At 44.9% G+C, this 12,454-nt stretch overlaps 1 protein-coding gene across 2 annotated transcripts in view; it reads right to left on the bottom strand.

Annotated features, from left to right (window-relative positions):
• Positions 1-225: 225 nt before the first annotated feature.
• Positions 226-12,454, bottom strand: part of LANCL2 (LanC like glutathione S-transferase 2) — a 66,544-nt gene continuing 54,315 nt past the window's right edge. For both annotated transcript variants that reach the window (XM_004045467.5, XM_063708109.1), the window contains exons 7-9: positions 8,499-8,675; positions 5,504-5,576; positions 226-2,736 (exon numbers count right to left, since the gene is read on the bottom strand). In XM_004045467.5, the coding sequence (XP_004045515.1) occupies positions 2,642-2,736; positions 5,504-5,576; positions 8,499-8,675 (345 nt within the window). In that variant the 3' untranslated portion in view covers positions 226-2,641. The remainder of the gene's footprint in view (positions 2,737-5,503; positions 5,577-8,498; positions 8,676-12,454) is intronic.

Here is a 12,454-nt window from a genome sequence, read left to right as displayed (position 1 = left end):
AGAGATGGGGTTGCACCATGTTGGCCAGTATGGTCTCGATCTCGACCTCATCATCCACCCAACTTGGCCTCCCAAAGTGCTGGGATTACAGGCATGAACCACCATGCCCAGCCGCAGCTGCCGCATTTTTAAGTGAAGAATCCAACCTTCAGAACAGTCGCCATTGCTCCTAACCAATGTCACTCTCAAACACGGAGAAATGAAAACGAATGACGATTCCACAGGTCATCACCACAGAACTGGCTTTTACTAACAAAACCAAAGAACCTCAAACACTTTTTGTGGACATCAAATTCTTTCCTTCAGATTTTAAAATGACATTATGCATGTACATATTTTTAAAATTTAGACACATTTTAGAGAACACAATTGTGAACACAAATCTAAGAAATGAATGAGATGTACTGAAGTCTGATTCAAACACTTATCTTAAACTGACTTCTGTCAATCCTCTGTCCTGTGAAGTAAGTCCCGTTTCTCCTTTGCCTGGAGGGACCGAGCTGGAATTACTGTCACATGTTACAGACATGAGGCAGGGGTTAATGCAGAACCACGGAACAGCACCTCTGATGACATCTAGTGGATAAGTAGGAAGGTGTCAACCCAGGTGGCTTTTAAAAAATCCGTAAATAAAATCTCCTCTTTTATTCCACAGATTTTAATCTTTCCCTCAGTGTGTTAGAAAGACTAATAGTGTTTTTCAAACATGTGTGGATGGACTCACCTGGGGAGACACCCACATCCTAGGCCACCTTTGTGGCTGCTCTGCAGCCACACCTGGCTGCACCCGCTGCCGCCTCCTCTGAGAGGGGCTGCCCTGGAGAGCACCGTGCTGGCTGTGTTGCCTACTGGCTTCCCTTGAGAAACGGGGAGGCAGGACCTCTACTGAGTGCTGTGATGTGTTATGTTTTGATGTGGTGAGTGGGGAGGATGGGAACAATGTTATTTGGATGAGACTGGACATCGTGTGAGGTCTTCAGCAAAGCAGCTACCCTCAGCTCATTGACGACAGCATCCTGCCTGCAGGTGTGGGCTGCTGGACTGCCTGCAAAGTCCATCAACAGGCCCTCAAGGCCAGGTAAAATAGGATCAGGATGATTTCTATTCACAGAAGTCATCAATCTAACATGAAAGAAAATAATCATGACTCAGGAGCAAGGGTGTCTGCAGCAAACAGACTCTCCAGGCATCGTTTAGAAGCTGAATGTCACACATTTCGGGTGCCAGCCCCACACATAACCACACAAGTAAAAAGGAAGCTTTTCTCCTAAACTGACATTCTTTTCTCTCTTTTCTGAGAGGTGTGGACACTGGGGCTGGGAAATGCTCAGGCCTCCCCCTGCAGACAAGGACTGGGCTGTTAAGAGAGGCCTCTTGTCTTTCATGACACAAGCCTTAGCTCACAAGACGAAAAGTACCTAGTCCCAGACCACCTGTTCCATGATGACAGAAACCCTTCTAAAAACTGAAATCTATGTGATAGAATTAATGAAGGTAGGCTAACCCAAATTACTGCTCACATTTTTTCAAATAAAAGTCACACAAATACCATAATGTTGTTGGTTAGAACATTATGTTTCTCATATCTATAAATAAGGGCTAGTACTTTTTATCACCCAGAAGTAGACAAAAAATAGGAAATGCATTCATTCCAAATTTAGATTTTGATAACTTTCCAAAAGGTTGAAGTAAGTTTAATTGCAGGGACATGAGTCCAGTTGAGTGTCTTTCTGTTAATCTGCAATAACCCATCTGGAACTGTATTTGCTCTTCTTAGAACAGTAACTTATAATGTTGATAAACTGAGGTGGAGCCTGTTTTAGTAACATACACCTGGGTAAATGTTCTGGAACTGCCAGTGCTTAGTCACTGCTGCCTACAGTGTGGCCATCAAAGGCTTCTTGGGAAAGCTCCCTTTGGGTCCAGAAGTCTCCCCAACAAAGCTCCGGCTGCCCTGGACTCTACACAAAGCACCTGAAGCCTCTGCTGGGAATGGGGCCCTGACAGAGCTGCAATGCACCCTGAGGCTTCTTTAAAACACGAAGGTGAGTGTAAAATCCAAACAGGAAGCATTCAGCTGTGCACTCCCAAACCACCCCAGCACGCCCCTGCAGAACTGCTGGTCCTGTCCGTCCTTGGAGTGGTCGCTCCCTCATTCTCATCTGGAAGGTGCCACAGAAAAGGCTGACAATGTATTATCACTAGGATAGACCCTAGATAGTCTTTCTGATATACAAGATAGACACCACCTGTTCCCTCATTTGTCATATGGAAGCAACCCCATTTTATACATTTTATACAGAAAAGTGGACACTGCCATACATTCATGCATGGTCAGCTCTGAGCCCTCAGGAATAGAAGGGCCTTCCATTTAAAACAGCTTACACCTGGAGACAACAAACACCAAGAAACATGCAAACACTACAGAGAATCTGTATGTGAAGAAGTCATATTTTATATTGATGAGGGTGCTGTTAGAAAATGTTGATGGATGGCTTCGGTCACTCATGCTAGTCTAACCAGAGGGGCCTGTGACGGTGTCTGCTTCTCTTTCAGGATTCCCATTTGTTTCTGTGTCAGGCACTAAGCAATCTGGTGGCTTTTGGTCCAAATGGGTATTTTAGTTGTCTTTTTGCACCTTTTAATCCCTCTTCGAAGAGTCAAGTTCAAATGCTGGAAAACGTGATGTCTCTGGTCCCAGGACATCAGAGAGAAAGTGAATAGCGCCAGCCATGCCTGCAATGTAAAATGAGTAGCCTCTTAGGAATGGCATAAGGGTAGTGTCTAAAACAGTGACTTTTAATCATTTCCCTTACCAGGGGCTGCAAGCATGTGGGAAAGGTGCCGAGGACTCTAAAGATGACTTCATTAAAAACCAAAGATATCCTTATATTTAGCACCTGGCAGGTAATATAATAACACCAGTTTTCCTCACTATCTTATATTTTAAAAACTGGTTACTGGGCTTTAATCTTATATCTTGAAACTTTAAGGTGGCATCACAGAATCGCTATGGAAGTTATGGATGCTGCTAATTACGATATTCCTACATGCGGAGCTTCCCCTCAGAGCCTGTATATGCTCAAAGTTGCATTTTACATCTTCTTGATATTTGAAGAATGTTATTTTTAACAAACCTCAATTTGGTCAAAATCCCCACCCCAAATCATTGCAGTAATTGAGCAGTGGGTTTTCAACTAGACTCACAGCAGCTTAGGAAGGGTGTGGGGTGGAGAAGGTGCTAGTAGCCCACCAAGGCCTCCAGGTCTCCTGTCCCCACTCAAATCAGAACAATCCTCCCTTATAGGGTTTTTGTTTACAGTTTTTCTTTTGATGTAAAATTCACATACAGTGAAACACATAAATCCGAAATGTACTTCTCTGAGGTTTGTAAAATGCATATACATGTGCAAACAAAACCCGATTAAGACCTGGAATATTTCCATCACCCCAGGAAGTTCCAAGTGCCCCTCTCCAGTCCCTCCCATCCCTGTGGTCCCCCCAGAGGTAACCAGCAGCCTGGTCTTGGTCCACCATGGATTAGTTCTGCCTGCTTTGGCACTCTTATGAGCATGGCCACAGTGTACAGCCCTTGTATCTGGCTCCTTCGTCAGGGTTCCTGCAATTCATTCACGTTCTGTGCATGTTCATAGTTGGCCCCTTCTTACTGCTGAACAGTACACTGCAGATTGTTTACCCATTTTTCCTGCTGAAGGTCATCTGGGGTGTTCCCAGCCTTCTCTGTAAGTTTTTGTTTAAAGAAAGGTTCCAGAAACTTGTTTAAAAAATTAGAAAACCACTGACCTAGGAGTGCCCATGAGAAGTAAACAGGGACCCATAACAAGCATAGGAGGCCCTGCGGGGATGAGCCTGGCTTTCCTGCTCAGGTGTGTGGGCAGCGGATCCACTGGGCGGTGCACTCCAGCAGGAGTGAGCTCCTCCAGAAGGGGTGCCAGGTGCCAGTGAGCCCTCCCAGGGGCTCCTCCAGCCGGCCAGTTTGCCACAATGGCCTGCATTGCTAGGCACACGGCTTAATAATCCCTCCGTCCCCTGACGGGAATTTGGTGAGAGTCCCCCACAGTTCTGTCTGCCAGGCACTGGCGAGGCACAGGGGAAGGAGGTGACCTATTAACTTCCCGCCTTTAGGGAGCTGTACATCCAAAGCTTTTGACCCACTGGGGCTCTGAAGGTGCTATTATCAACTTGATAAACTCCATTTAGAGTTCAGGCATTAACTCTGTTATATCTGATGCAAATGCATTCCATTTTTATGACACAGAGGACTAAAACTTTTATTCTAATAAGTACTTTTTCCTTATGAGTTCTCTGAATATTAAAAAAGATCATCTTCTGCAAAAGATGTGACACATGCTCTGTTTTCTGCTCATATTTCTAAAATATGATTTAAAAATATTACCAGTATGAAAACTAAAACAGGACATACCACTACAGACGATGCAGACAGAGGATGATAAGGAATACCAATGGCTTACATATTTGAATTTCACCACATGTACGCAATTAACCAATTTCCCAAAAATTACAAACTATGACAGCTCACCCAATATGAAATAGATAACTTGAACAGACCTATAACTATTTTAAAAACTAAATTTATTTTAAAAGTCTAGAAAAATAAATCTCCAGACCTAGAAGTTTGTACTGGAGAATTCTACCAAACATTTAAGTTACACTAATACCAATTCTTCCACCAATTAACACAGTCTGTCCCAGAAAACAGAAGAGAAGAAGATACTTCTCAACATGGTTTATTAGGTCAGTATGACCCTGATACCAAAACCAGAGAAAGACAGCACAAGACAGGAAAACTGTAGGCCAATATCCTTCATGAAAAGAGATGCAAAAACCTTTACCAAAATGTTAGCAAACAGAAAGCAGGCCCATACCCACATACAAATCTAACGAATATCCAGGCCTGTTTGTGAGGCTTCTGTTTGTGCTCCTGTCTTCCCTTCCCTGTGCTCGTGGTGGACTCTGGAATCCTTGTTGCTTTCACTGACTGCCTATCAGTGCTCCTCTTTTCAGAACTTTCTTCAATATTCACTCTTGCTATTTTTTCTACTTACTAATATTTCTAATTGCTAATATTAATTATTCATACTTCTTTATATGATATTAAATATATTTAAGTAATTATTCAAGCTTCCCATGAATACACCAATATTAAATATGCAACATTACAGATGAAATGCAGAGGAGTAAACTATTTCTTCCATTGCTAACAGCAAGTCTTCTACGTTCTGTCTGCATAGACACCTCACAAAAAACCTAAGAACACTTGGAAGACATTCATAGGAGCAAAAAACAATAGGTAAGGTGAAGAGATTCAACATAATTTTCAGCAATAAGCTACTTTGCTGACTTATTTTACAGTTTGGAAGTATTACTTGAGCCAGGTCAAATATGAACAGTGCCAGTCCGCAAGGGCAGGAGAACCAATTTCACCCAACCATTTAATCTATAGCATTTTTCTCACTCTTACCTTCAAAGAGCGAATAGGGTCTGTCAGGAATGCGGCACCCGTGTGCTCCGTAATCTAGACACCACTCTGCAAACTGAAAAGAAAGGGATTTCTTTTTAAGACTGGAGTTTCTACCTGGTGAAAAGGCAATAAATGAGAATGCAATGTCTTCACAGGCATCAGGGAAGTGGACCCCCAGCTGTAGGGCATTCAGCGTGGGCTCCATGGGCTACTGCACCCCCTCTTCCAGGGGTGAGGCCCAGCAAGCCTCTGCTTGCGGCTGCCTCAGCTGTAGAGTGGGGTCTGCCTTACAGCTGCTGGGAAGTCCGAGGTGAAGACCGAATGGCTCAACGACACACTGTTCTCCCTGGCACCTTCCTCCTGCCGCTTCAGCTGACGATTCCAGAAGCAACTCGAAACGCCTGCTCTATCCTGAACAAAAAACCCTGGCTCTAAAATGGCTCTCAGCAGCAGCTGCTGGCTCCCCCGGCCCCAGCTGGGAAACAGCTTCAGCCCTGCCTGGGGCGCCGCCTCTCACCACAGCCCCTCCACAGCTGCTGCTGCTGCTTGGCAGCCTCTCCACCTTCCCAGCCCCTGGCCCTCAGCCCTCCCTGTGCTCTCCTCTGAGCTCCTTGACTCTTTCTTCTTAGACCTCTTCAATGGGTGTTTCCACATCGTTTTAATAAACTTCCCTTTTGTGCCTAAGCTAACATAATTTGAAGGGTCATTTGTATACTAAGAATCATAAATAATAAACATGAGGAGTATCAAGTTCAGCACACGTAAAAAGAAACTCACTCTGCTTTTCCCCTCCCAATCTGCTCACTCTTAGCTTGTTTGATGGCCCATCTACCCAGTTTTCCAAGTCAGACAACAGAAAGACCTTCAGATATTTCCATCTTCTCCACATTTAAAAACATGCGTTAAATTCTGTGGGCTTTACATCATAGGTGTTTCTAAATGTCTCATTTTTTTATCCCAACCTATGCTTTGGATTATGACTCAACATTTCTTGCATTAATTACTAAACCACTATTTGGGGAAACCCAAGCCCGCCTCATTCTTCCTACTGGGACTACAGCAATCTTTCCAAAAGAGGAGTCTGAATATGGATTCCAAACCCTTCCATGAGCCCCCATCTTCCAAATCAGTATCCAGTGCTAGCTGATTATTAAAATTACTGGGGGAGCTTGAAAAATATTAGTGCTGAGGCTTCCTCATTTAACTGGTCTAGAGTGAGGTCCAGGCATGATTTGAAAGCTTCCCAGTGGTACAAGGTTGAAAACTACTGGCTACAGGGAAGAACTAACTTTCTCTGGCCTCTACCCACCTGTCTGACTTTTACCTTTGGCCACACATTTCCTTCCCTTTGCATCCCAAAGGCTGAAGTGCTTACGGAGTCAGGAACACACAGAGCTGGTTCGTGCTCTGCAGCTCTGCCCAAGCTATTCTCCTTATCAGAACTGCATTCCACCTCTGCAGGCCACCTCTGCCTGGCCCACCTGAAAAACCCCTCATCTTTAAAAAACTGGCTGCATCTCACCCCTCCTGCGGTCTTCTCGCATTGCCCATATTTGCATAATCATCTACCATCATCACATCATCAAGGCTGGCCCAGGCCTGGGGAATCTGGCTGCTCCCCGCTCGCTGGCTCCTGTTTTGCCCCATCCCCCGTGCTCCAGCCACAGTGTAGTTCACACAGGCCCTGGGTGCTCACACCTCTGGGCCTTTGGAACAGCAGTTTCTTCTCCTTTTTGCATCTTTCCTCATCCCCCTTTGCTTAATTTCGAGCTGTCCCTCAGGTCTTGGCTGAGACATCCCTTGCTGACCTGCCATGCCAAGTTGGGCCCTGCCCTCTTTGCTTCCATCAGTGGGGGAGCCACAGATGTGTGTGCATTTTCCAGCACACCAACAAGGTAGGGCCCATTCCACTGGGGTTGAGAAGTCTTCATAAAGTAATAGATGTTCAAAAAGTATAAAGAACATATCAGCCGCAATGCCTCCATCTAACAAGGGTCACTGTACACACTTTAGTGTATTTTCTTCCAATCTTTTTTCTGTATGCACACAACTACATTTTGTGAAATGTGTACATAAAAATACTAGCAAACATTTACTGAGTCTTGCTCTATGCCATTCATCTTCACATGTCCAGTGCATGTTTACTGAGTTTCTACTCAGTGCTATGCACTGCTCCAAGTACTAGTGTAGAAAAGTGACCCAGACAAACAAGATCGAGAAGCTTATGTTCTACCAGCCTACACACTCAAGAAACAAGCCAAAACATACAATGAGCAACTGAGTGATCATCCACTTGGGGGGTCTCAAAGATCCCTCCAAGAATGTCACAATTCAGATCAGCATGGCAAGGAGCTGAAGGAAGAGTGCTCCTGAAGGGAACAGTTAACGACAGGTCCAGAGGAAACAAGAGTGACACACTCCGTTCTTAGAGAGGGCAACATGGCTGTATTATGGCGGGCTAGAGGGCAGGGTAAGGTGAGGAGATCAGGCAGAGACACAGAGAGGGGCGAAGGTGCGCAGGGCTCTGTCAACCCAGCGGAGGAGCATAGGCTCCATCTGCAGTCAATGGGAAGCCGTGGAGGGTTTTGGCAGGATGATTACAAACAATCTGCACATTAGCTCAGTTCTGCTTGGAACATCCTTAGGAGGTGGGTAGTATTTTTTTTCTGTCTGTGCAAATGAGGAAACTGAGGCTTGAAGAAGAGACATATCCAAACTCATAAAGCCAATAAATGGCACAGGTGGTAATTCTCATCACGTAGTGACTCCAGGACACATATTCTTCAGAAGCCATTGACATTTGTCCTCTCCATTCTATAGACAGGGACACTGTGGCCCAGAGAAACCACAGATAAGGCTGTGCCAGAAGAAAAAGAGGAAGCTACAGAACTGGGAGAAACAGGTTAAAAGAAGGAACAGGACTTGTACTTCTGGACTCTGGATTCTGTGCACACTCGGGGTTGTTCAGAAGCAGTTCCAACAGAGCCACCCTCACCTTGCAAGCTCGGTAGAGGTACTTCTTATCCTGCGTGAGACGGTAAAGGGACAGGAAGGAATAGCCATTGCCAGCAGTCCCATGGCATATCCCGTAGCCCTTCCGCAGCAAACCTCGCTGCCAAATCACATCGCTACACTCCATGGCCTCTTTCAAGTACTTCTCCTCCTTAAAGACCTGGGCAAATTAAAAACAAAGCAGTGTTAAAAAGATGGTTTCAACGACGAGTTGGCAAAATACTTTCCCTTTCTGGTTAGAATATGGCATGATATTAGGAAAACTGAAATGGCACTGGGGGTGAAAAACAGACAAACAAACAAAAAAACACCAGCAACACGGTACATAGAATCTCGCAATCTCAATCCATTAGCCCAGCGGTCTCCAACCTTTTTGGCACCAGCGACTGGTTTTGTGGAACCATTTTTCAATGGCCAGGAAGGTGAGTGGGGGATGGTTTCGGGATGAAACTGTTCCACCTCAGATCATCAGGCATTAGTTAGATTCTCATAAGAAGCGCGCAACCTAGATCCCTCGCATAAGCAGTTCACGATACGGTTCGCTCTCCTGCGAGAATCTAACGTGGCCGCTGATCTGACAGGTGGCAGAGCTCAGACAGTAATGCAAGTGATGGGGAGCGACTGTAAATACAGTTGAAGCTTCACTTGCTCGCTGCTGCTCACCTCCTGCTGTGCAGCCCAGTCCCTAACAGGCCACAGACCAGTACCAATTCACAGCCTGAGGGCTGGGGACCCCTGCATTAGCCTATTCCCCTTGTCCTCCTTCTGTTTCATGGTTTTACTAAAGTAATGCTAAAATTTAGTTTTTAAAATTAAAATTAAAGCTGCCATATCTTTTTGGCAAGATGTTTTCCTTGTTTCTTGGCACATACATCCCATAGCTCTAAAACTTCTGCTCTTGTAGAAGGCAATCGAGAGAGTGAGGCCCTGTTAGCAGGGCAAGAGTATCCAATACACTGATCAGTACACATCAACAGGACCTGAGGACCCTGCACCACCAGGCTAGGAAGATCCATCTTCACCCATCCCAAGGAAGCTGGCACAAAGCTTTCTGGGGTCCAGGAGCAAGCACCACCTCCCTGAGTTGTTTATATGGTCAGCTGCAGAGACAGGCAGGCTCAGTGAAGGCAAGAGACGGCAAGAAGCAGCTGTGGGTTTTCACTTCCTGAGATTCCCTTGTACATTTTCTTCTTTCTCCTCACATGCCATGTACTGTTTTCCTGATCCTTTTCTCAGAGTCTGTTCTTAGTTATCCCTACCTGCTAAACTCATCACATTCCAGTGCAAATGGGTTTTGGACAATGAATCAGAGGCACAAAGGTCATCACTACTTGGGTGGCAGGTCAGGTCCCTCTACTTGTGACTGATGAGCTGGACACTCAGCCGAGAAGGGCTCTGAGGCCTCAGGAAAAAGGCGGAGGTTGGGGGGCAGGGCATGAGAACTGCGACCAGTGTCTACAGAGGGCACAGCGGGAAACAGAGGCACAGCAAATCACCAGGGAGATTAAATGTTCCCAAAGTTAGGCTGTTAGGGAATCAGACGCAGGACACCCTCTATCAGTCACAAAGGCTGCTAAGATGTGGGCTCTGGGGTGAGACAGCCTGAGCTGAGTCCCTACTGTCACCTTTCAACTGTGTGACCTTGGATAAGTCACTGAAAGTCTATGTCTTAGTTTTCTCAACTATAAAGGGATGACATTCCTTCACCTCAATGGCTTGCTATGAAGATTAAAATGTGATCACATCCATGGAGCTCCTGGAACAGTGCCTGGCACATGGGAAGTGCTACCTATTTCCTGGCTATGATTAACCATTACTCTTTCTACGGTATTGTGCCAGCACACACACTTCATCCTGTCACTTGCATCTTAAGCCTCTGAAAATGAACTGTAAAGGAAAACATGTTTTCCCATCCTAAGGAAATATTTGGTCAAAGCTAATGGGTGAGAAGATATTGTTTAAGAGGCTGTGTTCTGAAATCACACAGTGAGGCCAGCCCTAAAGTGAGCCGGAGCTGCCCCTGCTGGTGGGAGCCTGGGTGAGTGATGGTCCACAGGGAAACCGAACAGGGTTCCTTCATGCCGTCCCTGCGCCTGCGAGGCTGAGGCTGCTAGAGCCATGCCCACAATGCAGCCTGCACTGCTGCTTCTCAGCACCAGCAGCCTACCATGCCTGCTCCTGCCACCACATACACTCATGCTCTAAGCAAACAGCTACTTCTAACAGCGAGACATCCAAGAATTCAGAACTATAGAAAAAAGCTCCTGGACTTAATCACAGATACATCTTCTCCACATTGTATTACAGTAATCATACATGGGTTACAAAATCCATGTACTTATCCACATTACCTCCCCCAAATGGTAAGTTTCCCTGGGCAGTACAGGACAGAAAGTGTGGAAAGACAGCACAATGCAAAGGAAAACCCGAGGGCTCTGGAGTCAGTCAGAGGCAGGGCTAGAGTCCCTGTTCCACCACTGCAGACTGTGACTCCCGGCCAGCTGCCGCACCCGACCTGGGCCTGTGCGCCCATGCTACAAAACAGATGGATCCCAAGATGACCCAAACGTCAGAAATAGGGACAAGGGTTTTAGGCAGTTATTAGAAATATCTTCAAAGATGAAAAGGGAACTATACTCATCATCAGTGAACCCTCAGAAGAGAAAGGGAGAATAAGACAGAAACAAAGGGATATTCTGGACCTAGAAAACATCAATAGGTAAAATTACAAAACTCACTGGGTGGGTTTAAGAGCAGGCTGGACATAACAGAAGAAATCATGAATGAATACAAAACCAGGGAAATAGCAATCATCTGATCCGAATTACAGAGAAGAACGAGAAATCTGGAAAACAAAAGCCTCAGGAACCTGTAGGAAAAGAGTGGCCAGTCACCCCAGTGTACTAAAAGATACACATTTACAAGTTCAAGTTCAAAGGATCTTAAGCACGATAAATACAAATACATCTAGGCATGTAACAGTTAAACTATTGAAAACCCAAAATTAAGAGGAAACTGTGAAAGCCTCTAGAGAAAAAGCACATGTTCCATACAAGAGAATAGTGCAAAGAATGACCCTGAAAGAACAAGGTGGACGACGACGGAACACTGCCTTTAAAGCACCGAAAAGAAAAAAAAGTCAACCTAGAATTCCACACCCAGCAAAAATGTATTTAAGAATAAAGGTGAAATAAAAACAAATTTAAGACAAATGAAAATCAATTTGTTGTCACCAAACCTATGCTAAGCAAAATTCTACAGGATGAAAGAAATAATACCAGAGAGAAATCAGGATCTTCAGGAAGAAACAAAGACCACTAAAAATGGGAAATACATAAATAAATATCAAAACTATCTTTTTTGCTTCTATCAATTAAAATAAAATATGCAGGGCTATTTAAAGCAAAATTTCTGGCCAGCCCCTGTGGTAGTTCACACCTGTAATCCCAGCACTTTAGGAGGCTGAAGCAGAAGGATCACTTGAGCCCAGGAGTTCGAGACTAGCCTGGGCAACATAGTGAGGACCCTGTCTCTTCAAAAACAATTTTTTAAATTAAAAATAAAGCAAAAATTCTAACATTGTATTAGTGGTTTACAACATTCATAGATTTTATAAATATGGCAGACAGAGTGCAAAGCTCTGGAGTAAGCAGAACCACCTGCCTATGAGTTTCTTACAGTTTATGCGAAGTGGCTCAGTGTTAACTCTAAGGAGATTATGAAAAGCTAAGCATATATATTGCAACCCCTATAGCATTAGTAAAAAAAATATGCAAATAGATACAGTTAAAGAGTTAACAGAGGCCCAGGCACGGTGGCGCTGACACCTGTAATCCCAGCACTTAGGGAGGCCGAGGCTGGCGGATTACCTGAGGTCAGGAGTTTGAGACCAGCCTGGCCAACACGGTGAAACCCTGTCTCTACTAAAAATACAAAAAT

The sequence above is a fragment of the Gorilla gorilla genome, chromosome 6 (assembly GCF_029281585.2).
Source record: "Gorilla gorilla gorilla isolate KB3781 chromosome 6, NHGRI_mGorGor1-v2.1_pri, whole genome shotgun sequence".
Taxonomy (NCBI): Eukaryota; Metazoa; Chordata; class Mammalia; order Primates; family Hominidae; genus Gorilla; species Gorilla gorilla.
The sequence above is the reverse complement of the archived record's forward strand: the minus strand, read 5'-3'. Positions and strand labels throughout refer to the sequence as shown.